Genomic DNA, 25,650 nt, shown 5'->3' on the forward strand with positions numbered 1-25,650 from the left:
CTCACCTGACATCTTCGATAACACCCGTAATGAAAAATAATTACTATCTTAATAATTTTGTTTTATAAGTATATTTTAATATTTATAAACTATACCTTTTGTTACTACCCATTAATATTGTTTAATAACATACTAACATCACGCGTATGAGCACAAATTGTTACATTATATATGTATATATACAGTACAGGCACGTATACAAACAAAATTGTGCCGCAACATAATAAAACAATTTTTTCCTCGTTACTTGAAAATATTTCATGTATGGGATGATTGACCCCCCACCATGTATACGTGCCTGATACAGTATGATTTTTTCAACACTCATTGTTTTTGAAAATATTTTCTTACTTTCAGTAAAAATAATGAATGTTATTTTGATTAAAAGAATTACCTAGTAAAAATAATGTTATAATTTATCAATTTTGTAATACTATGTTATGTATTGAAATGTTTTAAAACAAAATAAATTTAAAAAGTAGTATCTGCCCTACTTCACAGTAGGTTGTTGAGTGTACCTCATCATTGTATAAGTAACTGAATGAAGATGGCTAGCTAGCCTATGTTATTAGGTATTTATTTTTATTACAAAACATTAGTCTTTTTACTTGTTAAGAATATTAAATAATGTGAATTTAACACATTTTTAATATATTTGATATTGATATCAAATGTGTAATGTGTTTGTAATTGGAATAGCTTAACTATAGTAATTGAGTATTTATATATTTTGATAGTTAAATTAAATAAAAAATGATAATAGTATAATACCTTAGTAATATATTAATATATCATTATATATTGTATCCACTATATTTTTAACTGTCTGTGTATACCTAATGTCCTCAAAAATATAAAATATATTCTTTTTTTTTAATTAGTTCCTCTAAACTGATAAGTGATAATAACACCATTCGGATGATGTAAAACCAAAATTATTGATAATTTAATAAAAGTTAAAACTGCTACATTTATTAATAAACAACAAAGAATTTGATCAAATAACAAACAAGCATAACCAAATACGACAAATAATAAGTAAAGCTATAATCTATAATAATTTAATACTGCCAACTAACAAGTATGTCAACTTGTTTAATAAATAATAGCACATGGTAACCAGTAACCCCTTCCTTTTTTTTTTAAATTACTTTTTGTCTACTAGGTAACCCATACAGTTTAAAAATAATAATTATAAAAAAAAAAAACAATAGTCTTAATCAAATGGTAAAGGAATGCTTGTGTATTGCATTATTGGACAGACCATTTCTACTTGCAGAGCAGTAGCCATACTGTCCGTGGCACTGTCAGTCTCTCCTAAACTCTCCAAAACTTTTCCCAAATTATACCTGTAATATTCAATAAAATAGCTAAAAACATGGAACAATACATTTAATTTATGCAAATTTGAACATACCACGTTTCTGGAGCATAAGGATTTATTTTTGCAGCATCTCTTAATGTTTTTTCAGCCAATCTATGGCTACCCAGATAATGGTACATCAAACCCTGTGAAATAAAAGCACTGAAATAAAATAACTAAATGAAGAATAAACATCTTTATAATTACCAAATGTTGTAAGCTTTTCAAATGAGCCGGATGAACTGTTACTGCATTTTGATAGCATTGTTTTGCTTCATTGAATTCGTTTCTTTTTTCATGAAATAATCCTCTCTGTATTATTATAGTAAGAGAAAGAATTTGTGAAATAAGTATGATTTATAGTAACTGGAATAACATGAAATTTAAGAATCTACATAGACAAATACAACAGTGTGATAGAACCTTAGTAAAATCCATAATTTAAAATATTACTATTAGTCAGTGGCATATTTATGGAGGGAAATTAGGGTCCTCTTTTGACCACTCTTTTTAACATATTTTATAATATAAACCATATTATAGTTATAGTAGTGTTTTTTCCATTCATTACGATTACTTTATCAGTAGGTAATAAAATGCTAGGATGTGTTTCGGCATCAACATTTTTAGTTATATTTCTCCTCCTCAAAGAAATCCTAAATACACCACTGCTATTAATAATACTGCACTTTGGTTTTAGTTTATCTAAACATTCTAAACTATCTTTAATTGTTTTCTTTTAAAGTAAAATTACGCAAACACCAGTATTAAAAAAATTATAGTCTGTACACATATATGAGAATGAATCATATAATGATATAAATGTAAACAAACATTAAATTATAAAATAACAATAAAAAAAAAATTGATGTCAAGTAATTTACAGAAGTTTAGATCTATCAACCTCAGTTTAAAGTGATATATAAAGAATTTACCATAAACATGATGTGATGTGATAATGGAAAAATACTGGCTGCTTCCAATAAACAATTATTTGCTGAATCAAATTGTTCTTGGGACAAGTATACCTCTGCTAAAAGTAACCAAACGTTTTGCTGTGTGTGCCACACCGTATTGGTCACAGGTCGCTGGGGTACCAGTGAACTAATAGATGATACTACTTCTGATAAGGCTTGTTCAATACGCGCTGGCCCCAAAGAATCTACTCAATATGCAACTTGTTATCTTTATAATCAATAAAAAATATTAAAAAACTATTTAAATTTGTGTATTACTTGAATCTTTGTCTGAGAGTTCAGTAGTGTAAAGTTGAAAAATACTACGAGTATCAGTATGTTCTATAGAAGGAGAACCTTCGTTGCTGGCAGAAGAAGCTTTGCACATAGAAAGCATGTGTTTAGCTGTCACAAGTGCAACCTTTTGAAATATATGAAAAAAAAAACAATATTATGCATAGCTATAAAATCAGTTAAGTATTTTAATTACATCAGAAGCTTCTGTCTGCAATTCGATCCTGGCTCTGATGAATAATAAACCAATATGATCAGGAAAGTCTTCCAAAGATGATTCTAAAAGTGATTTGGCTTCGTTTATTTTTTTCTGAGCACTCAACAATAAGATAGCTAACTGTAATGATGGTGTATGTTCAGGATTCAATGTTAATGCTTGGCGTACTTTAGTAGTAGCTTCAGGCACTTTAGCCAAACAAGCATAATAAAATGCCAAATAATAATAAACCAGATGATCATTGGGATCTAATTGTTGTGCTCTAAAATAGTAGTCATTTATATATTATATACCAATAATAATTAAATTAAAAAAATAATAAAATAAATTCAAACTTAAAAAAATAGTACTTTGTAAGAGATTCGAGGCATAGGGCATGATATTTATCTTTAACTGATTTCAAAAACGAAGTCAACGCCATACACTGTGCTCCAATGCCTATGTATAGATTACATCTTGATAGTAAATTCTCTGAATGCATTTTTTCTCTTTTAAGAGCTTCTTGACTCCAACTTAATCCTTCTTCCATCTAAATTTAAAATTAGTATTTATATTTTTTTAAATTAGTATAATTTATAACGTTAACCTTAAATAAATGTTGATAACAAATACGAGCAGCTAATAAACATGGAACTATTGCTTTGGGCTGCATATATATGACTTGAGTTAATACTTCCAAAGCTTTAATATGACGACCAGCAGCTTCAAGACATAAAGCTTGTTGCATCCAAACATGAGCATCATCAGCAGAAAATTTCATTGCACGTTCAAAAGACTAATCAAATTTTATATTTTTATTGATAATAAAATTAAAATAGGTATAATAGAATAAATAAAAATAAAAACTAACCTCATACAACATATTATATTGACCCCAAAGGACTAATGCAAAGGTTAGCAGATCATAAATGGCTGTGGCCAAACTAAAAGCTCTAATTCTTGCTTCCTTGAATTCTGGAGACTGACTCAATACTGCATTTCTTGCTGCCATTGCTTCACTGTTGTTAAATGGTACAATTAGTAAATTTGAGATTATTTTTCTAAATAGTTAGCAATTACCTTATAATGAGCAACAATATTACTTCTTCATGTTCACTTCTGGGCATGAACATGTTAATAGAATTATATTTTTTTGGTTTTCTTATATTTGATAACTGTTTTTTAGAGGGAGCTAAGAACAATGATTAAAATATCAGATTTTATTTAAAATTTAAAATTTTAATAAGAACTACTTACTACTTTGAGTTGGAAGTGAATAGTATTTTGGAGAAACTTTGCGTAAAAGAAATTCAGCAAATTGATATGTTAAAATAAGTCTAATGGAATGACTTCCATGAGCTTCACAAGATGATAATATACTCCTAAGCAAAAACCATAGGAGTTGAAGCTATCTACTTTATGTAAGTAAGTTTACTCATTGTTTTACCTGAATGTTGTTATGGCACCAGCATAATTTGAACTCTCAATAAGCAACAGAGGCAATCTCAAGATAGCTGTCTCTACTAAGATACTCAGAGAATGTGTCATGTTCACAGGCTGTGGAGAATGAGAACCTGTAAAAAAAATTTACATTTAACAATTAGCATAATAAATAAAAGTAAAAAAAAAAAAAAATACCTGTAGCAGATGTAGAATTGCTATTTGTAATCAATGGTGCATTACCACCAAGTGGTGATGGCAATATGAGCTGATTTTCTTTGTTGTCCAGTTCTTGTAAATACAAAATGCCTAAATTGGCTGCTTGCTCATAGTTTTTAATAACACCTTCAATCCATTCTGTTTTTTTAAAACGAGAACTGGAAGATGGTCTTAACTTTTCTTGGCACAAGCCTATGATCATAATTATAAAATTAAAACAATGAAATTTATATTTATACTACAATGATTTTTTGTAGAATTTTAAATAAGCTTAACTTACCTTTTATTGCAAATGACTCAGACAATATCCTTATGTTACGGATTTGTAAATCTGTTTGTATTATTGAGTTTAACTTGGCTTCTGTACAATGTTCCATTGCTTTGTCATAATGACCACAAGCGTAACACAATTTAGCAAGCAACATATGGCTATCAATACTCAAGCCGGACTGGAAATGATTTAAATTAAGTTAGTAAAGTAAACATTATGCTAATTATTAATAATTTATTACTTGTGTAGAAAGCTCACTAATTGATTCGGTTAAGTATGATTTGGCTTCAGTAAGACCACCACAAGCTTTTGCAATGTTACTTTCAATAGGAGGGTTTTCTTCTAAAAACATTTCTAACTTTGCTTCACCAACCATTAAGTTGTACAGCATTGCTAAAAATGAAAAAAAATTGTAAATTATATAAACATAATAATAGCTTATTTATTTATTTATAATTTATAATTTATAGAAAAATTCCTTATTACAAGTTATAGAAACATATGAGATATCTATCTTAATAAAGATAGACTTAGTCGACAGTAAAATCGTGAATTGTTTAATATTATATAGAATCTATATATTATATATCATATGATATGATATATAGCAGGAGTGGCCAGCGAGAAGAGACTTGCTCAATATATTAATAAATATGGAAGAGCCAAAATGAATAAAAAGGTCATACTAATAATATATGTATATTTTTTTTGTAAAAATGTTTTATATCTATAATACGATAAGATGCGAGCCACATGGGTCTATGACACGAGCCACAGTTTGGCCACCCTTGATATACAGATATAATAATAGTTGCAATTATTCTCTAATTTATATAAAGTACCTATACAGTCAAATTACAATAGTTAAGTATTTATAAGTACAATAAGTACAGTGTCAGCCCAAGATATTATGGCGTACCGGGCAAATCTTTTAAAGACGCCCTTAAAAATATAGCTTAAATATATTATTATAAAGAAATGTAATTATTACACACTGTTATTATTTAACGTTTTTTTTTACTAAAACATCATAAGTTTTTACAATTTTTTTAAAACCTACAAATGCGCTTCTGGCGCCCCGGACGACTGCCTGGTTTGCCCATGCCTTGGGCCACTACTGTATAAGTATTACGGTAGTACAAATTATAACCTATTGTAGAGTTAATGGTGGTTTACTTAACAATAATTTACTTAATTTATATAAAATTAATAAATAAATGTACTTTGTTTACAACCATTAATTGCAGGAAGTATTCCCAAATATTTTAATTGCTCTTAGATTATATTTAATTATCCCAGTGGCCAATTGTTCGGCCGAAAGAGCATTTTCCAAATTAATAAGAATAAAAAAATAAATATAGAACAAGCCAGACACAAGAAAATTCAATACCATTAATGATATTTTGCAATTGATTGATTTCAATGAAACTATACAACAATTTGCAAAAGAACAAAAGAAAAGGCAAGGAAAAAAATTTAGGTTATAATTCTTTAGTAACAAATACAGTGTTTTTTATAGGTATATAAATTATGCATAATAAATTATTACATAATTAATAATTTATATAGCCTTATATATTTTTTTTTGTATTGTACAAAATTATACAATAATATACAGTCTTTAAAATATAGTGATCAATATTTTTGAAGTTAAAGTTTTAAGAGGGCCCACTAAGTTTATGGTGTCCTGGGGCATTTGATCCTTAATCCAGGCATGCATTGCTCAGTTATACAACTCCTACAATTCTATTCACTCTGACCTGTCTAATCATCAAAATCTTATTACCATATTAGGCCTATATAATTATGCATTAGAGCTGCAATAAATTTATTTTCACATAATTACTAGCCAAGTGCTGTTTTATAAGATTGTTGTGACTAAAGTGAGATATATATATGAATATACTTGCCTTTTCCAGAAGACAACTGTTCGACGAGCTCCAATATCTTAGACCAATTTCCTTCTTCTCGACATCCGGCCAATTCGGACTCAACCCTAGTGCTCTTCACATTTTTGCTGGACATTGCGCCGATATGTGCCTTTCAAACTAGTCACCGTATAGAAATATAAAAAATTCGAGAGAACCTCGAGAAGTATTCAGGTTTCACCACCTGAATGAGTTTGTAAATTAATATTTTAAATTTTGGACAAAATAACTTTTAAGTCCTAAAACTGGTCGAATACGCCATACTGTCAATGAATTGAATAGTAATCATTAACAATACTCGGATAGTCGGATTCGCAATCCAATAAACGTCACTACATGTCAGGCTATAGTAGTGATAGTAATAATATTATTAATTACAAATAAGTAAGCAACCAGCTCAAGGTCGTCATTCACGATATGACAATATTCCAAAGTAAAATGTCCACCTACTTCATACCGACAAGCGAAAACGGTGAACTGGACTACCGTCTATATAGGACAGGTAGTCAAATTATAATATACTTCAATACTAATTTTGATTACGAAACGAATATTTTGTCACACGCTTCCACACGAACAAGCGTGCACACACTCTAGTACACTACACTGTGACTGGCGACTGCGGTCTAATCTTTATTCTATGACTGCGGTGTCGTCAATGATAAGAAGCGATCTTAACAATTCAATAGAAAGAGACAGACTGATAGAGTAAAAAAAATATAAAAAAATAATAACAAACAATAATATCACGTGACATATACGGAAGTAGAATCCCTCGCGCCTCGACCGACGAGGCGACGACTGAAAATCATGATTCATGATTCATCAGTTCATCACTATTCGCGCCGTAGAGCTTAACCGTTTATCGATAACATCAGACACATATTAATTGTACAATGCAACAATGCAATGTGAATATTATTATAACATCAACATCCCAACACTAATAATGAAAATATTTTTAATATTATTTTTTTTTATATATATTTTACTTTTTAATTTATTTTTAATATTGAAATTTATTTATACCCATATCTCTAATAAAAATTATTATTTATAAATAAGTTTTTTCACTTACTTAATTAGTATTTTAGATAATTTTTAAGGTCATTTTTTGAAGTTTTTAGGGCATTTTCGCATTTTTTTTAGGGCATTTTTGTGTGTTTTTTAGGTCATCAACATCCTAACTCTACCTATAATAAACTAAGTTAGTTTAGGTTAGGTATAGGTCTATGTTTAAAATAATACGTTTTTCTTTTTATTAAATTTAAGTTTAACTAAAGCGGACACTTAAATATTTACTGATTACTGAACGTCTAAATATAATAAATATTACTTTTACACATTTTAAATTTAAATAACTCACAGTTTTTATTTTTTATTTGATTCGTACATAGTATTCATACAATCTATAGTTAATATAGTCTATACAATTCTAGTATAATAAGCATAAGTGATGGTACAGAATTAAGTTTACGAGACAGAAAATTGAATTGTTGGATGGAGAAACCGCCCCCAGGCGACATTGACGATTATTTTAAGAGGTTAGTCAAGAAGAGTAGGTTACGACACCATTTATTTTTTAATCTTTAAGAGGGATTTCCAAGCATTAAATTAGAAAGATTTTTCAGTATTTACTATTTAGTAAGTAAGTTTGGATGATCTGGAAGAGAGTTGTGGTAGCGTTTGTAGGATTTATAAGCGGTGTCATGAACTAATTGAAAGTTTTAAATCAGTGGAGTATACACATAAATACATAATCATAGCCATACGATTCGAAATATAGAAAGGAGTGTTTATAATTATAATTAGGAGTAAGGTTTTGTTTTGGAACATTTGAATTTTTTAATATTTGATTTTTTTACTAATTTGGACAATACATGATTGAAAATTTTGATTTTGAGTTTAAGTAATAATTGAGGGTACGAAGGCGAAAGTTTAATTTAAGTTTTCTTGAGAAATTTCGATATTATCGAAAGTGGCTTGAGAATAAATGCCTTGTTTTAGTGTGAAAGTGATGTGGCACAATTTAGATTAATTTACTTTACACCAAATTTCAATAGGAGTGAAGTGGGAGCCTGTTTGAAGCAATGATTGGATTTTCACGAGTTAAAATAATCGTCAGTATATTCTGCGACGGAGGTTTTAGTGGAAGTAAGTTGGTCTGTTGAAGAGAAGAGAAGATGAGAAGCTATGATGGCTTTTTGAGGAATTCCAGCTTGAACTTTGGAGAAGGCAGATAAAGAAGAACGATAGTTAACAGTGAACTGGCGATCTTTAAGATAGGATTTGAGGAGCAAGTAGATGACAGGAGATATTTTCTTTATTTTGTATAGGAGACCATTATGCCACACATGGTCGAAGGCCAGCTCAGTAAATTATTGGTGTATCAACTCTGAAAACGACGAGAATAGCTAGTCTTTCGATCTTAAATGTTTTGTCGTTTTGAGGATTTGAGTGTAGGTAATAATTGGTACCGACTACCTATAAGGCTATATGAAAATGTTATTAAAAAGGTCTTATAGCATCATAGAGATAATCAATATTACAGAGAAGTAATGATATTTTTACATATCGGCCACGCGTGGTTTTAGGTATTTTATATTTTTGACTTTTGTATTGAATTTTTTGAATTAACAATAATATTTGTTACTGTTAACATGTTTCAATGTCTCCTACTTATCTGAGTTGATTGTGAAGCGGGTGGGGGCTGTTAATGTCTAGTGTTATAGATATTTTATAGTCAGTTATGTACCTACCAGTCGGCAGTGGCCGTACCGTTAACTTTTATGCTGAAGCTCTGTGTAATGTCGAATATGTTATAACTGTTATAAGTTTTAAATTGAATAAATGTTGTGAATTATCTGATGAAGTTTATATTACTATATAAAAAGCCTTGATCGAGATTCTCTACTCTCTTCCTAACACCTTTAAGCATTACTGGTCTGGGTGATGAGGAATTACATGGCAAATGGCAATGCCTACAACACCTCACAGTGATAAATAAAGCACTCAGGAAAAAATGCTTCACTCTTGATTCCGAGCAAGGAAATATTCGTCGGAGAGCATAGGTCATATAGACCATGAGGTTATAACTTTTATGATACCTACTGTGGAGTACTGCAAGGTTCTGTACTTAGCCGAACCTCTGGGATGTAACCTCACTACGGATGTCTCGAAAGCCGTTCACCTCGCGAGTTTCACTGATGATCTCGTGATCGTTATAGAACACACTCTGACCCTCTAACTGAACAGGTTGGGGCTCAGAGCAGATCTAGGCACCCACTTCGGCGGTCCCCTATCTACGGCCGACATCTCAGATATTCTTTGTCGAATGGTCTTTGAAGACCTACCAGGTAACCATAAACCATATGTATGAAGCAGAAGAGGCTTTTAGGATCTTCCGTAATATGGTGGAGAAGATCCTTTAAGGAGATCCAATTGGAGAAGAGTCAGACAGGATGTCGAAGCGCGAGTCTCGTATATTTCAACAAATGACGCTGTATGTGTGACAAGATCTTGTGCAAACAGTAGGTACAGTCCCCGTATGTAGCGGTGCAAACACAATATGAATATATAAGTAAATTTAAATCCATTGTGTCAACTGTTAGCATGCCAAACTCCAAATACCTATATTGTCTAAAATATAATATAATTTCTAAAAATGTAAACTAAATAAATTGTTGTTTTTTTCGTCAAAATCAAACTACAGTCGTTTTATTATTGAAAAAAGGGCCAACAGTATTTCGGTGCCTCCAAAGCTTTAATCAGTAATCATTACAATTTAAGTAATTTAACGATATCTTAGAAGTCAGTTAACTAACTAAACAATTTTATTACAACTAAAATGATTTTGAATGGTAAACCGAGAGAACTTATGACCCAGCCCCGACGATAATTAATGCCAAAGTGTCAGTTGTCAGTAGCAAGTACGTGATCAAAATAACTACTATTATAGTATTATGGGTCAGTGGAAAATAATTTTTAATTAATTAATTGCTGTATTACGTATTGTACTATTGTCGCAATGTCGCCTATCGGTTACCACCATAGAAAAATAAGACGGTGGTTGATCATGCTGTAAAAATATTATTTCTACTATTATCGTTATATTATCACAAATAACTGAATATATTTTTATCATTTATCCCATTAGGCATACAGTTAAGTTGTATACCACAGAACATCAAACTCTTCCATAAGACTGCGGTCTGCGATCTCATATTCCCGTATTTACTACTCCGTAGTCCGTATACCTACTATCCCAATTTCCAATGTGCATTGATAACAGAGTGCTCGTTTACGTGCGTGCGCACTGTGACCGATGCCGAGCGACGGCCGACGACTGCACAACTTACTATACAATGTACCCTGTTGTTGATAACGACATTACGACAACATTGGCGATTCGAGAGGACGGTGACTACGTTCAAGTCGAGAAATTAATTTATTTAGAAAAATGTCATAAATCTCCTTTGATCGGGCAACTGTTCCGTCGTCGTGCGTCTTACTGCTCGCACACCCTCGTACGGCTGTGATTTATATTCTATACAGATCAAATTTTACCTTTCTCGCGCATTGGGACGACTTTAATCTACACAGTCCGCAGTCTTCAATCATTCGCCCGTCAGTTCACAGCCTCATTTTATGCGACAGGTCCCCGTGAGAAATGTGGGTTCATGTCTGCCCGTCATGCAACGTAGATTTTGCCTGTCTTGTTAATCGTTGAGACAATGTTTGGCCCCAGGAATGATATGTTACCGCTGAACGGAGTACAGAGTAACAATGGGCAGTTACAAAAAGACATCAAGTAAGTATGTTGACAATACTGTAGCGATATTCTCTTAGCCCATTTTGGGTTATCGTGCTTTGCAGTAGTGCAGTGACAGAGAAAAGTGAAAATATTGTACATTATTATTATAAATATATATTTCTTAATAACATAACATTAATATTTTACCTTTAGAATGAAAATAATAAACGAATATACAGAAGTGATCAGCTCTTCTGATGGAGAACAAATTATTGAATGTGAGTATAATATATTTATTGTTATATTTATGTAGTCAGAAATAGTGTTTGTTATTGGTATAAGAAACCTAGAAACTGCTCTAATACATTTTTATTTTTGGCAAATAATTTAAAGAATCTAATTGTAAATATAATATTAGAAAATAGCTGGAAGTTCACTTTTATTCAGAAATTATATCCAAAATTTAATTTTTGATTTATTCAATTTTTAAAAAGAGATCACTTGTTAAAATTTCTTAAAGCAGGGTTTACACCATACCATTTTATTGGTAATATTTTAATCACGGTTATAGAATAATTCCTCAAAATTGTACAACAATCTATGTATAGTCCTCCCTAGATTGAACTCCAGCTACGGTACTGTATAGTTTCCAAATAGTTTTAAATATTTAATGATTTTTATAATTTGTTAATTTAGGTGAAATAATAACTGATGGAGAGTTTGAAAATAATACATTCACTAATTTAGAAAATGATTTATCAAATGATATGTATAATGATAATCAAGATTCTATTTCAAGATGCAAAATGTCTATAGAAGAGTTATCAACTTCAAGTAATACAAAATGAAAAACATTATTTTTTTCCAATTGTTTTAGATAATAAATTTTATATGTTGTTTAGGTAATAAAAATCAAATATTATCTGATAGCGAGTTGGAAAACAAAAAATCAACATATTTTGAAATAAATTTACCAAATAATTCATATGATGATAATCAAGATTCTATTTCAATATGTAAAATGTCTATAGAAAATTTATCACCATCAAGTAATTCAAATTATATGTCCAAAGTAGAAAATGAAAACCCAGGTATGGATCATTTAAATAAATCTGAGATTGATGATACATACGAAAAAAATAAAAGACGTATAGAAGCAGAAGTAAGATTGGATGATGCATTCAGAGAATGTATAATTGAAATGAATAGTGACTTGTCTATTGATGACGAGGATATTTTTAATAATATTTTAAAACAATTAAATGAAAATAGTTCAACAACAGAAACCAATCATAAAAGAAAAATATTACTTTCAGATGAATTTGATACAGATGCTGATACTGATACTGATACTAATAGTAATTGTAGCTGTGGCATTGAAAAAGAACACTCTTATTTTGAAAAAAATAATAAAAAAAGAATAGTTGATGAAATTATTGAAAATTCGAATACCATTTCAGAACAATCTCCAAAGTCTTGTCAAGAAATTGGTATTGATATTCATAATATTTTTTTTGATCAATCTTCCGAAATAGAAAATGTTAAAAAGACTCTTGAGAGGTTTTTACAGAAAAGTATTTGTCTTAGTCTACCATCAAGGATTGATAAATGTATTGAATGTCGTGTTCACCAAATGAAAAATAATTTGACACAACGTGATTATGATACTATTACTTGTAGGTTTTATGCATTCCGCCAATTAAGATATACAAAAAATGGAAGATTAGCTGTGGCTGGATATCCAGATCCTTTTATAAATGTTGATAATATTGATATGGGTATGTGGTTACCCAGTAAACATTCATCTGCCCCTAGTGATTTTAATATTAAAGCATCTACAAAAATTTTAGAAGATGCAGGAGGTCAATTTTGTATGTTTGTTCGGGATGAAATAGAAGCGTTAAAATTAAATTTTCCAAGTAATAATGGAAAATCACGTAAAATAGTATGGAAAAAATGTGTTAATGGAGTTAGAGAAATGTGCGATGTTTGTAGAACTACAATATTCAACCACCACTGGACTTGTGGTAAATGTGGATTTGTAGTTTGCGTTGATTGCTTTAGGGCCAAACTTAAAGGTAACCGACTGACTGAAAAACAAAATATTGTACAAAGAAATTTCAATAAAAAAATTTGGTTACTTTGTTCAAACCAGGAAGAGCATCAGCTTAAAAATCTTTCTATTACCCAAATACTGGCTGGGGATGCATTAAAATTTATTTCAGACCTCATGCATAAAACATGTCATAATCGTAATATATCTTTAAATTGTAGTTGTAATGACAAATTGATTTTTCCGTCTAATTATAGTGAATCTGCTTTTGACAAGTTTCTTAACGATGTCTATGGAAAAAGTAATTCTGATGATACAGATGATAATGAAGACGAAACTTCAGAATTGCAGTCTATAATAAAAAAACAATATTTTAAGTATTGCAATTCAACTAAAGGAATTGAAGAAGTTAAATCTGCAGATAAACTTAATACCAGCATTTCTAGGGAGAATGTTGAAGATAAGATTTATATAAATGAACATATAAAAAAAAAAGAATGGTTTACACCCAAATTATCATTGTTGTCAAATGATAAAACCAATGCACCTCATATGTGGCTTTGTGAAGGACATTTGTTACGTTTATTAGATCCAAAAAGTGACATTAACTATACAATTTTTCAGGTATTTAAAAATACAAGTTTTAGAAAATACTAATTATTATGTATGGTCTGAGTCAGCAAACTATGTATTTATGTATTTATTTATAAAAGATAAAAAATCATAAATATCCAGAGAAATAAGATAATTATTGTAGAGTATAATAAGAGTATTAAAAAATGAGAAAATTAGTTTCTATTTCAGAGACATAAAATAATATGTATGATATATATATATATATTTGTTCTGGAAAAAAATTAAAGTGTGGTAAAATGGCAAGTGTCTAGAAAATTTAAAACATGATATGATTAAAAAATAATGAATTTTAATATAATCGTTTTAAACTGGACTTTGGTAACTTAAATTTATTTAATTTAAAAAGAACAAGTATATCTTATAGATATTATTGTGAGTATTTGAGTTAAACGATTGATTACTTATATCATTTTTATAGGTTTATAGATCAATACAATATACAAAGTATTAGTAAATGTTGAACCATTTGCCATTTATAGATGATAAAATAATTTAAAATATCTGGGTTGATGGTATAATATAAAAGTATAATGAAATGTGTTAAGATAATAATTTTGTACTTCCGAGATAATATTAGTAAAAGTAAATGGAAGAGTAAAAGTAGTGATGAATTTGTAAACTATAGTTAAAAAAATGTATATTTATATATACTTAGATGGTTTACTTTACATTTGGTCATAGGCGTATCTAGTCCTTTAATTTAGGGGGGGGGACTAGAATCCTAAAAATGTTTTATAGCAAATTTTTTTTAATTTGATCATTATTTATTGATTTTATTGGTGTTTATTACAATTGACTTGAATGATAATTAGTTTATATGAAACATTATATTTTTTTATATTGTAGGCAAAAATAAAGTTAATACTAATATGTTTATAAGCACATACATTTACCAATAAATTGTGGGGGGCTGAAATCCACCCAAGCTCCTCCTAGTTACGCTTATGTATGTAAACTTAAAATAAAATCAAATATAAATTATAATTATAATATGATATGTATTGGATTTTTCAGGACCAATGGAAACGTGGACAACCCGTATTAGTGAGTGATGTTGGCAATAAATTAAGCTCTTCACTATGGCATCCAGAGTCATTTTCTCGTGATTTTGGCAATCAAATTAATGATCTAATTAATTGTACCACTGGTAACGTGATTTCAGACCAACCAATGAGCAAGTTTTGGAATGGGTTTGAAAATGCTGAGGAAAGGTTATGTGATAAGCAGGGCAATGTAATGCTACTAAAACTTAAAGACTGGCCACCATCAGCAGATTTTGCAGAAACATTGCCTGATAGATTTCAAGATTTGATGAATTGCTTACCACTGAAAGAGTACACACACCGTAACGGTAAATACAATTTGGCTTCTCGTCTGCCAGATTGCTTCGTTCGACCAGATTTGGGCCCAAAAATGTATACAGCTTATGGTAATGCAGGCACAAAGCACAAACAAGTAGGCACCACAAACCTTCATTTGGACATATCAGATGCTGTTAATGTTATGGTCTACGTTGCAATTACTAAGAATTGCAAAGAATATGATCATAATTGGCATGTGAGAGAAGCTTTACAAGTGATTGAAGAAGCCGGTTGTGATGATTTGACAATGAGACGGATTTACGTGGACGGAGAAACTCCTGGCGCACTGTGGCATATTTACCATGCATCAGACGCTGATTCAATTAGAGATTTGTTAATCAAAGTTGCAGTTGAACATGGAACACCACTGGAACAATTCAGTGATCCAATACATGATCAATCCCATTATCTAGACGAATACCTTAGGGAGCGCTTGTATAGAGAATATGGAGTCAAAGGATATGCAATCGTTCAATATTATGGCGATGCAGTGTTTATTCCAGCAGGAGCCCCTCACCAGGTACAAAATACATCTGTAAAATGGATTATAAATAACTGATATTAATTTTAAGATTTAATTAAAAATAGCGAATATATTAATGTTATAACAATATTTTTTATATTTTAATTTCTTTTTTTAGGTCAGAAATTTACACAATTGTATAAAAGTAGCTGAAGATTTTGTATCACCAGAAAACGTTCATCATTCGTTTCGAATGACACAAGAGTTTCGTAATCTAACTGACAGTCATACTAATCATGAGGACAAGTTACAGATCAAAAATATTGTGTTTCATGCAGTCAAAGACTCAGTTTCAGTATTGATGCATAAATCACATTAAGTATAAGTAACATACAAATGTATAACATCTTTATATGTTAACAATATATAACATTTTGTATAGAATATTAACAAAATTAAAATTATTGTTGCATCCACCAAATACTTTTATAAATTTTTTTTTACATTTTAATTGAAAATGGAAATTACCATAAGTTGCCATCTCATTTTTAGTCAGATTTTTTTTAAAGTTTTAATTATTCTAAATAACATTAATATATCAATTGTTTTAAATTATTAAGGCTGTGTACATAAATATTACTAATTGTTATAACTTATTATAATGGTTTATGAAAAATAAATTGAACTACTATTTTATTATTATTTCTTAGAATATAATTTCTGTATGTGATAAGAAAATGTATACTCATTACATTTTTCATGGATATTTGTCGCTTCAGACTATATATATTTAAATTATTGAAGCAATATTTGACTATTTGTTTGTACAATTAATTTAAAATGAACAGTGTTACTCTATTATGTAAGTAATTATGATTTGTTAATTAAGGTAAATGTTTACAAATTATGAAAGTGCTATTTTTTAAACATAATGTGTAATTTTTTTTAGAAACATAGTAAAAATTAAAAAAAAAAAAATAGAATTTTAGTTACTACTTGTTTTTGTCAAAATAAATACATTATCTTGTCTATTTAAAACCAGAATCTTCCTCTTCTATCGTTAAAAATTAAATTAATAATAAACTCAATTTTTAACATTGTACATATATTCAAGATTAAAAATATATCTAGTCAAAAGACTGATTTATTTAATATTTAGATTAAAAGAAGTTTTCCCGCATTCTCTTGTGTGCGATAGAATATTAGTTTATTACAAGAACATTAGTCATGAATCTATGAACGATCATCAACAATAAATATATATTTAGCAAACAGGCTAAATTATGAAAATAATATAATAAAAAAATAGAATAATAGTTGATTTAAGTTGTACTTGTATAAACATGTAGTATTAGTTTAAACTGTTTTCTGATCTTTAAAAAGAAGGAACACACGTTTGTTTTTTGGACAATACTTCTAGCCGAGCATTTACAGAAGATAAAAAAATATATATAAATTCTGATATAATTGTTTTGTTCATTAAAAAGCATAATTACAATCTATACATTAATTTTCATAACATTTTAAAATAACAGGGAATTACAGAGTGAGAAGGTATTCAGTATCATCAGACCGATCAAAGATGTAATTTGACGTAGCTCGCAATAGTAGCCAACTCAATGTACAAGCTCTGTAGAGATCTGTTTAGTGTTTACTACTCTTCCAACCAACACTATGAGATTTAGCAATATGAAACATGACTCTCCAACCATATCCGATTATATGATTCCAGCACAAAGGAGGGACGAGACGGGACCAAGTCGCGTACAACATATCGTTGGTAGCCAAGGTTGCTTTCTCTGTTTCAATCTCTTATTAAACGAACATTATTCCTCATTTTTGTGCCGTCATACTGACTTTTACGCATATTTTAACAAACATATTGAAATAAATACACCACGACATAAATTTATGCTGGTTCCCACTTTTTTTCTTTAACACCCACGTCAAAAAAAAAAATCCGACAGAGGCCCCCTTTAAAAAAAGTAATGTTACAAAAGTATGGAATGAAAAATTAAATTTGTTTTTTATAAATAAGTATATGTATTATGTATAATTGTATAGGTACAAATAAAAAAAGGTGCCCTAATGAGATGGAGATGACTGGTGTTTTGCTAGAAGTTGGTTGATTTTTGTAAGAAGCAAACAATGTAATAATATATATAATATTGTTGAAAACAATTGCAACTGTCACCGCCCACCTTTTGTAATGAAATGCCCCCAAATTAAGCTTGTAACTTCCATTGCCCCCTTGGAGAGAACTAACGCCCCAAGTGGGCGATATCGCCCACTTTGGGAAACGCTGATCTAAAGGATTATTTTTCATTTCTCACAAATTGTAGTCTGTAGTACCACCACCCAAAATTACCATTATAAAATATATATAAATATTCATAATCCTTACCTAAGCAAATCTTATTAGTATTGTGTTTTTTCCTTTTCTTCTACCTCCAACACAACCTACACTGCATTACCTATGGCCATACATCAATATTGTTGTAGTTTCCGTCAAATTATTATTCTCTTTTCACTTTGAATCTAAAAGATTCTTCATGATTGCAACATAAATCAATAGACTGTCATATTGCATGTATTTTTATGTTATATATTTATTAAATAATACAGTTTTGATTATAACTGAATGTTTAGGTTTATAAATATACTTTTTTAAATTAATAATTAAGGTAAAAATGGCAATAGAATAAAAAATTAAAGGCAATTTTAAGATAATAAATGTAATGACATTTTTATTCTAATGATACATCCAATTTCAATTTGATTACATTATATATAAATATTTATTATTTTAACTATATTATATATAATAAGGAATGACTATGACTTAATTAAAAAATAAATAACACAATTAACTTGGTAGTATGAAAATAAAAATTAAGAACACTGGTCTGAAAATTGTACTTTATAATCAGTAAAATTTATAAACATATCTGCAATTTACACATCAGCTGATCTAAGACAATTTAATATTTTGGTTTTTTAACTTGAGGTTCCAATGATCCTAAAGAACAAATAAATTATAATATATGCTTTTATAACATAAGAAAAAAACTCACTCATATCTTTGAGATTATTAATATCTTCTACGTTTTGTCCAATAACTGTAGCGACTACTTTATTTATATCTAAAGCAGATTCCTGAGTAGCTGGAAGCTTAGTTGATTTCTTTAATGCCGGTAAAATCTTGTTAATATCAATATTCCTTAACAATTCAGGTTTCTTCAATTTCAGTTCATTTATTATCAATCTAGCAGCTGCTTCTACAGCAGTAGTATGTACAATATTTTCATCTGTGTATAATGGGCACCTAATAATCAATAATACGTGTATAAATATATATTTTTATATTATATAATTTATGGTTCAAGTATATAAATATAATATTAGACATAATATACTAAATAATTTATTAACTTTTAACAAAACCTACTTATTTTCCATCACTTTTTGGTGGTAAAAATGAGCATAATTAGAATCAACTGGCTGTCTACATATGTAGCACATTTGTTTACCACAACTGCAAGTCATTTTGTTACATCCGTCTTCCTTGACAAACTTACGTTTACAATAATAACAAATTCTACATTGAATAAGCAACAAATTTAATAGATGTATAATAGTGTTACTATAATTATCAAAATTTCAACTAAAAATCTAACTTGATTACCTTATAAGTACTTCAGTCATTTTGTTTTCAATCATGGTTCTGACTTGTACTTCTGGAGCTTTTTCTATTTGATCACATCTGTATGGGAAATGACTTTCTTCTCGACATTTCCTGAAGAAATTAAATACATATTTTATTTACACACAATGAACAAAAGTAATAATAAAAAAATCTTAAAATACACAAATAATGGAGGTCATTGGATTATAATTAAAAAATATTAATCGTAGACTTTAAATTTCTTGCCATAGTGTAAATTATTATTTTAAAAACACAAGGGTATTTTCAAAATATTTAAGCATATATGATTTTGCCTCATAAAATAATAAATAATAAGATTGTGTAGATTATATATCTAATATATAAAAATCACTTGTCATAATGGAAAATGTTTGTTACCAAACTCCTTCGAAACAACTGGACTGATTTTCATGAAATTTTGTCTGTATATTAAGTAAGTCTCTGAGAGTGTTGTAAACTATTTTTCATACTCCTAGGTGAAAAGAGTGGCTCACCATAAATATTGAAATCAGTAAAAATAATAATAATCACGCGTTGTCACGGCTATTAGAATATTTATTTATATGTGTATTTTATCGGTTATATCGGTAGATATAAATTGTTCTGAGGTGTTAAGACACCGACTAGCTCAATTATATTACCTCTTTTTTATGTTTAAAGGCTGTGCGATTATTTGAATTATAGATTATTTTTAACAAATAATACATTATTGGTTAATCGATTGAAAAAATGCAACTCTAGACAGGACAGTTATGTAAAATTGATATGCCAGAGATATCATCTATAAACGAAATCAGAAAACCAAAAATAGTTTTTATCCTTACGCTAAATGTTAGCATTGTTAGCATTATAGTCAACCAAACTTAACATGGGTACACTTTGTATGGGCGAATCAAACCTAGAATATGGTCTGTTTGGGCGAGGGTTTATTCAACTAAAAATACTGTTTGGGCGGCAAGGATTATATAACTAAAAATACCGATTGGGCGGTATGAAAATGCTTATAATATACACTCAACAATTAATCAACCAAATCATACAAAATATAAATAATTAATAAAAAGTCCTGTTTAAAAAAATATATTGTTATAGATATTAATACAGTAACCTACAGTCAAAAAGTTATAATTAAAATTACATATAAATTTAATATAATTAGTACATTTTAAAGTAATCTATTGGCTTTGTATGAAAATGCTCATAATAATATACATTCAACAATTAATTATTTAAATTTTTGATAATAGTGATTAATAATGATTAGCAATAATATCATCCGTATCTGTCACCAGGTTTTATCTCGCATATAGGTAAAAATAATTTCACTCCTCCAAACGACTATTATTTTTTTGTTCAAAATTATTACTTTCGCCCAAATGACCACCGCCCTTTTGTACAGACGACGAAGTGCACGGGGACAGCTAATATTATTATATAATATATGCTGTTTTTGAGAATATTAATATATTTAATAATGCTTCTAGGTACTAGTTACCAAATTATAATAATTTCTTCGAACTAATTTATTTGTACAATAATAATATTGATTGTAATAATTAATAATTTAACACAAAATATTAAAAAGATACACATTTTATGTGGACAATTACTGAACAGTTACCGTAACTTTGTATTTAAAGGCCGGCAACAATCAGATTAATAATTGTGTCTAGAAACGGTCAGGAAAACACACCTATGATCTCATTATAGCAACATTATCAAAATAGTACTTTGATTTCCATCAAATAACTATTTTCTAGCTTTTGCATAAAATTTGATTTATTTTGTACATAATAATATGATACTGACTCAGTGTATAATTGTATAACCCACTATTCATATAATATAATTGTCTTACCTGCAAGTTTCTTTTTTGCATTCAGGATTCAAGCAATTAATAATCTTGAGATCAGGGGATAAAATAACAGAATAATCACAAAATGCACATGTTTCAAGTCCTTCAATGTCGGCTGCTTTAATTTCTTGTGCTTGCTTCAATCTCATTATACGTTGATACAGTTTGTCATCAACAATACTCTAAAAACATAAAAATTACAAGTCAATACACTAACAAGATGTAATGAAAAATAAATACTTACTTTTATCATTGTTAAATTAAATTCTTCGCCACAATCAGCAAAACATTTAATATCCACCTTACTTCCACCAACTGCAACTTCTGTACCTCTATAGAAATATAAGAAATAATTTTACTTAACAATTCTAATAACATTCGATATTTAGCTGTTTAATAAAAATGAAAAAATTTACTTTTTTATACAAGATGAACAAAATGTATGTCCAACTGGACAAGAAAACACTTCAGTAGTTAATAGTTCATTATCAAAACAGCATTCACAAGTGTTTAGATTACCAATAGACTTAGCCTATCAACATAATAATTAACATCAATTAAATATCACATCAAAGATATATTATTTTAAATATTTTACTTGTTCAACTTGAATTCTATGTACTGTTTTTACAGACTCGATATGATTCAGAATTTCATCTTTATGATCAAGGTATGCTATCTACAATAATAATTAATTACTTTATTATAGTATAAGTAGAACATCAATAAATTAAATGTAATAATTACTTCTTTTAGAAATTCAATATTTTCTGTTGTCTTATAATTGATTTGATAACGATGACCATACGATTTTCTCTTATTTTTTAAATAAACAGGTTTAGGATCAGCTGCTAAAGATTCAAAAGCTTTTGATAAATTGAAATTGTATTTAAGCAATTCAGCACGTAGCTTGGCCAATGAAATAAGACAATACCTGATAGAAAAATAAAACTTATCCAATATTAATATCGAATACATTAAAAATTGTTACAAGTAAAACTCACCTATCACTTAAATAAGACATTGACTCATTATAATGCATAGTAAATGCATTTAATTTAATATTTTTGAAGTAATTAACTGGATCAGGGCACATCTTTAAAAACTCTTGAACTGTGAAATTGTTTCTTAAACTCTTTACAATAGCCAAATGATTAACACGTTCATTGTACTCTTGAAGTTTAGGATAGTTTTTTTTATTAGTAGTAACTTGACCAATGAATTCATATAGTTTATTATCATCGTAGGCATAATATTCTCCAACTAGATCCAAGTAAATGGGGTCGGCATCTGGTAAAATATCTTTTAAATTGTTAGTCAATTGTATAGAGTCAGGAGACTGGATTAATATTTCTTCCATTTGTAATGCAAAAAGAGCATCATTTAGGTTATTAATTGTTACATCAAGTTTGATAAGCAAATACAAACGGCTTATATCACTATGTAATTCAATTACTTTCATAACATTTGACATATAATTTTTGTATAAAGCCTGCCATCCATAATTTTCAAATCTTGGATATGCAATACAATTTGCCAGTGTATTCGTATTAGTGAATAATGGTATATTGTCAGCCTAGAAAAACAAATACAAGTTATTGTGAATATTTTTGTTCATGAAACATAAAATTTGTATAAATAGGCAATATAGGAAATAAATAATTTTTAAATGTAATGCTTCCTTTATATTTTTAATGCTATATGTCTTTTAGATATATGAAATAGGTAGATACAATTGAGGAAACAATATTACAAATAAAATAATACTTTGATTTCAAATTCTAATTAAAGCATAAATAATGTTTTCTGTTAAATTAACATAGAAATAAAAACTTTTTAGAGCCGTTCTGACAATGTGCGGTTAAATTTCGGTTAAGACTAACTAGTAGAATTTTATCGGTTAACACTTAAGAAATTTTGCAGGTTAGTGTTATCAGACACTAATCGATCATTGTAAGAACGGCTCTTAATATAGTTAAGTTTTTACATTAAAAAGATCCAAATAAAATATGTTTTACAAGTATATTGTGTCGATCATATCTAAAGTATCTCCAACAGAATATGATAATGCTGAAGCAACTTGGGGTGTAAAAAATCAATCAAACATTGATACAAAAGTTAAATTGTTAGAAAGTGCATAATTAGATAAGGTACTAATGTTTACAGGTCCAAGTTACAACCAAATGTAGCGATTATTGCTAACTGAAAACTTAAAGGGAAGAAAATATTAGAATTGAAATAACGCAGCAGTTAATTACTTTTATATATGATTATTATATTATTATGAAACAGTGAAAGCAAAGTAGCTGGGAAGTATTTCAGTTTCAAGATTTTCAAAAACTATAATATTCAACTTACTATATGTGCCATTTTATTGGCGAACTAAACTCAACTAAGATGATATCAAAACTAAAATGTGTAGACGGTCAGTTTGCAGTCACCACTTGAATTTTGTAAACACCGCAATACTACAATATTTGATGGACGAGGTCACACGTAACATTTGATCTGGACATCGGCAGGAACGATAAGAAGTAATGTTTGGCCATAGAAACGCAACAACCGTCAACAATGATCAATTCAAATCAACAGAAAACCATCGTCGACATTGTTAGTATAGGTGATGAATATTAAAACGTTGTTATAGTATCATTATACGCGTTAAAAACGTCACTATAAAATAAAATATTTATAAATCTAAATTATATATCATATACATATAATTATAAACACATCAAATCAGCACTCACCATCCAAAGCCCAAGATATACACAAAACTGGAGGTAAACTTAACTGTGGTAACCAAATAGAACGTAAAAATAAAATAATAATTATTAATAAACGTAATATTACATTATATTATTATTCATGATATAATAAACTATTATTAATATTACTAGTGTAACATGTACGTACAAAGTATTAACTATACCAAGTATTTTGTTATTATCGTATACAAAAGTATTCGGTTTAAGTGCACATGTTATTCTCTTATCAGACGTATAATATTTTTAGTGCACCGATCGTACAGACTGAACACGATTACCGAATACCGAGTAACCCTCTAATAATACCAAGGGGAGTCTATATGATATAACCATATTTCTATAAGTCTATGGATATAACCTGCATTGCAAATGGACACGCTGCAGTGGTACCACTCATACAATAATTAATCTTTCTAATGCAGCACCCATAATTTATTTTTATTGCCAGTAGTCAGGACAGCAGAACAACATTAAATTTTCTCGGTTTTCTTTTATTTGTACGTAACAATACATAACTTTTTATTTTATATAGGTATTGTACATTATCTAGTATTATATGAAGTGTACAATTAGTATTAATTTAATTTTAATATAATTATTTCTAAATGTACAAAAAAAGTATATATAACAGTCAAACTTAAAATAATACAACTTAAGACGTCTCTTTAAAGTAATTAATTCTATTTTAATAATATTAATAGTAGAACTACAATGAATTTATGATAAATCAGAATAATAATTATAATAATTCAAGATTGTAATGTAAGGTACTAAGGTCCTTGTTGGCCAGCTTCATCATCCTGTATTGAGAAGATTGAGGATTATGTTTTAAACACATTGTTGGGCAAATCACGGTTATTCCCTTAACTGTAATATTAAAAAGTATAATATGAATGTAATACTTTTTTAATACACACAATATTTATAACTATCAAATATCATAAATCATAATATGAAGAAATCACTGATTTTATCAACAGAATTATTATTACTTTATTAACAATACATAGCCACAATAGGTATATTACTATATGTTATATTTTCGTATTTCGTGGCATACCTAAGTACGAAAATGGCAAACAGCAGTTATTTATTGAATTATATAATGAACTTGCCAGAATAGCTAATAAAAAACCTGCGTCTAATTAAAAATTAGATATTTTATAGTTTTTATTTTTGTACGTATTTAAACCACAAAATAGATTAAATAATATACAATATATTCTGTGCTTAAATTTGAAAATCGTGTATATTTCATAATATACCTGTATGAGATGTGTTATAACCACGATTTAAGATCTTAAATCGTAGTGGTTATAACTTATAACTAGTAATAAGATTGTCTTTATATTATTTTTTATTCGGGATAATAAAGAATTTAGCGTCAA

At 28.7% G+C, this 25,650-nt stretch overlaps 3 protein-coding genes across 3 annotated transcripts; 1 reads left to right on the top strand and 2 right to left on the bottom strand.

Annotated features, from left to right (window-relative positions):
• Positions 1-945: 945 nt before the first annotated feature.
• Positions 946-7,308, bottom strand: LOC132919529 (tetratricopeptide repeat protein 7B). Its single transcript, XM_060981199.1, has 17 exons — positions 7,118-7,308; positions 6,650-6,851; positions 4,981-5,132; positions 4,749-4,917; positions 4,448-4,660; positions 4,257-4,383; positions 4,067-4,191; positions 3,890-4,001; positions 3,681-3,828; positions 3,417-3,605; positions 3,181-3,359; positions 2,810-3,092; positions 2,599-2,740; positions 2,299-2,525; positions 1,571-1,675; positions 1,418-1,509; positions 946-1,349 (listed from the first exon to the last, which is right to left on the bottom strand). Exons 2-17 carry the CDS (start codon positions 6,762-6,764, stop codon positions 1,217-1,219), a joined length of 2,511 nt encoding a protein of 836 aa, XP_060837182.1. The 5' UTR covers positions 6,765-6,851; positions 7,118-7,308; the 3' UTR covers positions 946-1,216.
• Positions 7,309-10,836: 3,528 nt separating this feature from the next.
• LOC132919528 (lysine-specific demethylase 3A) lies at positions 10,837-16,635 on the top strand. The gene is made up of 6 exons (XM_060981198.1): positions 10,837-11,477; positions 11,634-11,698; positions 12,117-12,254; positions 12,323-14,097; positions 15,124-15,990; positions 16,112-16,635. Exons 1-6 carry the CDS (start codon positions 11,401-11,403, stop codon positions 16,310-16,312), a joined length of 3,123 nt encoding a protein of 1,040 aa, XP_060837181.1. The 5' UTR covers positions 10,837-11,400; the 3' UTR covers positions 16,313-16,635.
• Positions 16,636-18,652: 2,017 nt separating this feature from the next.
• Positions 18,653-24,464, bottom strand: LOC132919728 (E3 ubiquitin-protein ligase RNF216-like). Its single transcript, XM_060981530.1, has 12 exons — positions 24,245-24,464; positions 23,853-24,167; positions 22,499-23,070; positions 22,242-22,428; positions 22,093-22,173; positions 21,911-22,026; positions 21,739-21,826; positions 21,498-21,676; positions 19,619-19,729; positions 19,382-19,531; positions 19,008-19,258; positions 18,653-18,952 (listed from the first exon to the last, which is right to left on the bottom strand). The coding sequence occupies exons 2-12, from the start codon at positions 23,862-23,864 to the stop codon at positions 18,915-18,917; spliced, it is 1,785 nt and encodes a 594-aa protein (XP_060837513.1). The 5' UTR covers positions 23,865-24,167; positions 24,245-24,464; the 3' UTR covers positions 18,653-18,914.
• Between the last annotated feature and the right edge of the window lie 1,186 nt (positions 24,465-25,650).

Source organism: Rhopalosiphum padi, chromosome 2 (genome assembly GCF_020882245.1).
Source record: "Rhopalosiphum padi isolate XX-2018 chromosome 2, ASM2088224v1, whole genome shotgun sequence".
Lineage (NCBI taxonomy): Eukaryota > Metazoa > Arthropoda > Insecta > Hemiptera > Aphididae > Rhopalosiphum > Rhopalosiphum padi.

Coding starts and splice junctions, on each gene's coding strand:
- LOC132919529 (XM_060981199.1), bottom strand. CDS start 6,764: ATGTCCAGCAAAAATGTGAAGAGCACTAGGGTTGAGTCCGAATTGGCC. Junction 4,002..4,066: donor TTCACTTCCAACTCAAAGTA/GTAAGTAGTTCT, acceptor CATTGTTCTTAG/CTCCCTCTAAAAAACAGTTA. Junction 3,093..3,180: donor TGCCTCGAATCTCTTACAAA/GTACTATTTTTT, acceptor CTACTATTTTAG/AGCACAACAATTAGATCCCA.
- LOC132919528 (XM_060981198.1), top strand. CDS start 11,401: ATGTTTGGCCCCAGGAATGATATGTTACCGCTGAACGGAGTACAGAGT. Junction 11,478..11,633: donor CAGTTACAAAAAGACATCAA/GTAAGTATGTTG, acceptor TTTTACCTTTAG/AATGAAAATAATAAACGAAT. Junction 15,991..16,111: donor CAGCAGGAGCCCCTCACCAG/GTACAAAATACA, acceptor TTCTTTTTTTAG/GTCAGAAATTTACACAATTG.
- LOC132919728 (XM_060981530.1), bottom strand. Junction 22,174..22,241: donor ATATTGAATTTCTAAAAGAA/GTAATTATTACA, acceptor TTATTATTGTAG/ATAGCATACCTTGATCATAA. Junction 21,677..21,738: donor TTAATTTAACAATGATAAAA/GTAAGTATTTAT, acceptor TTATGTTTTTAG/AGTATTGTTGATGACAAACT.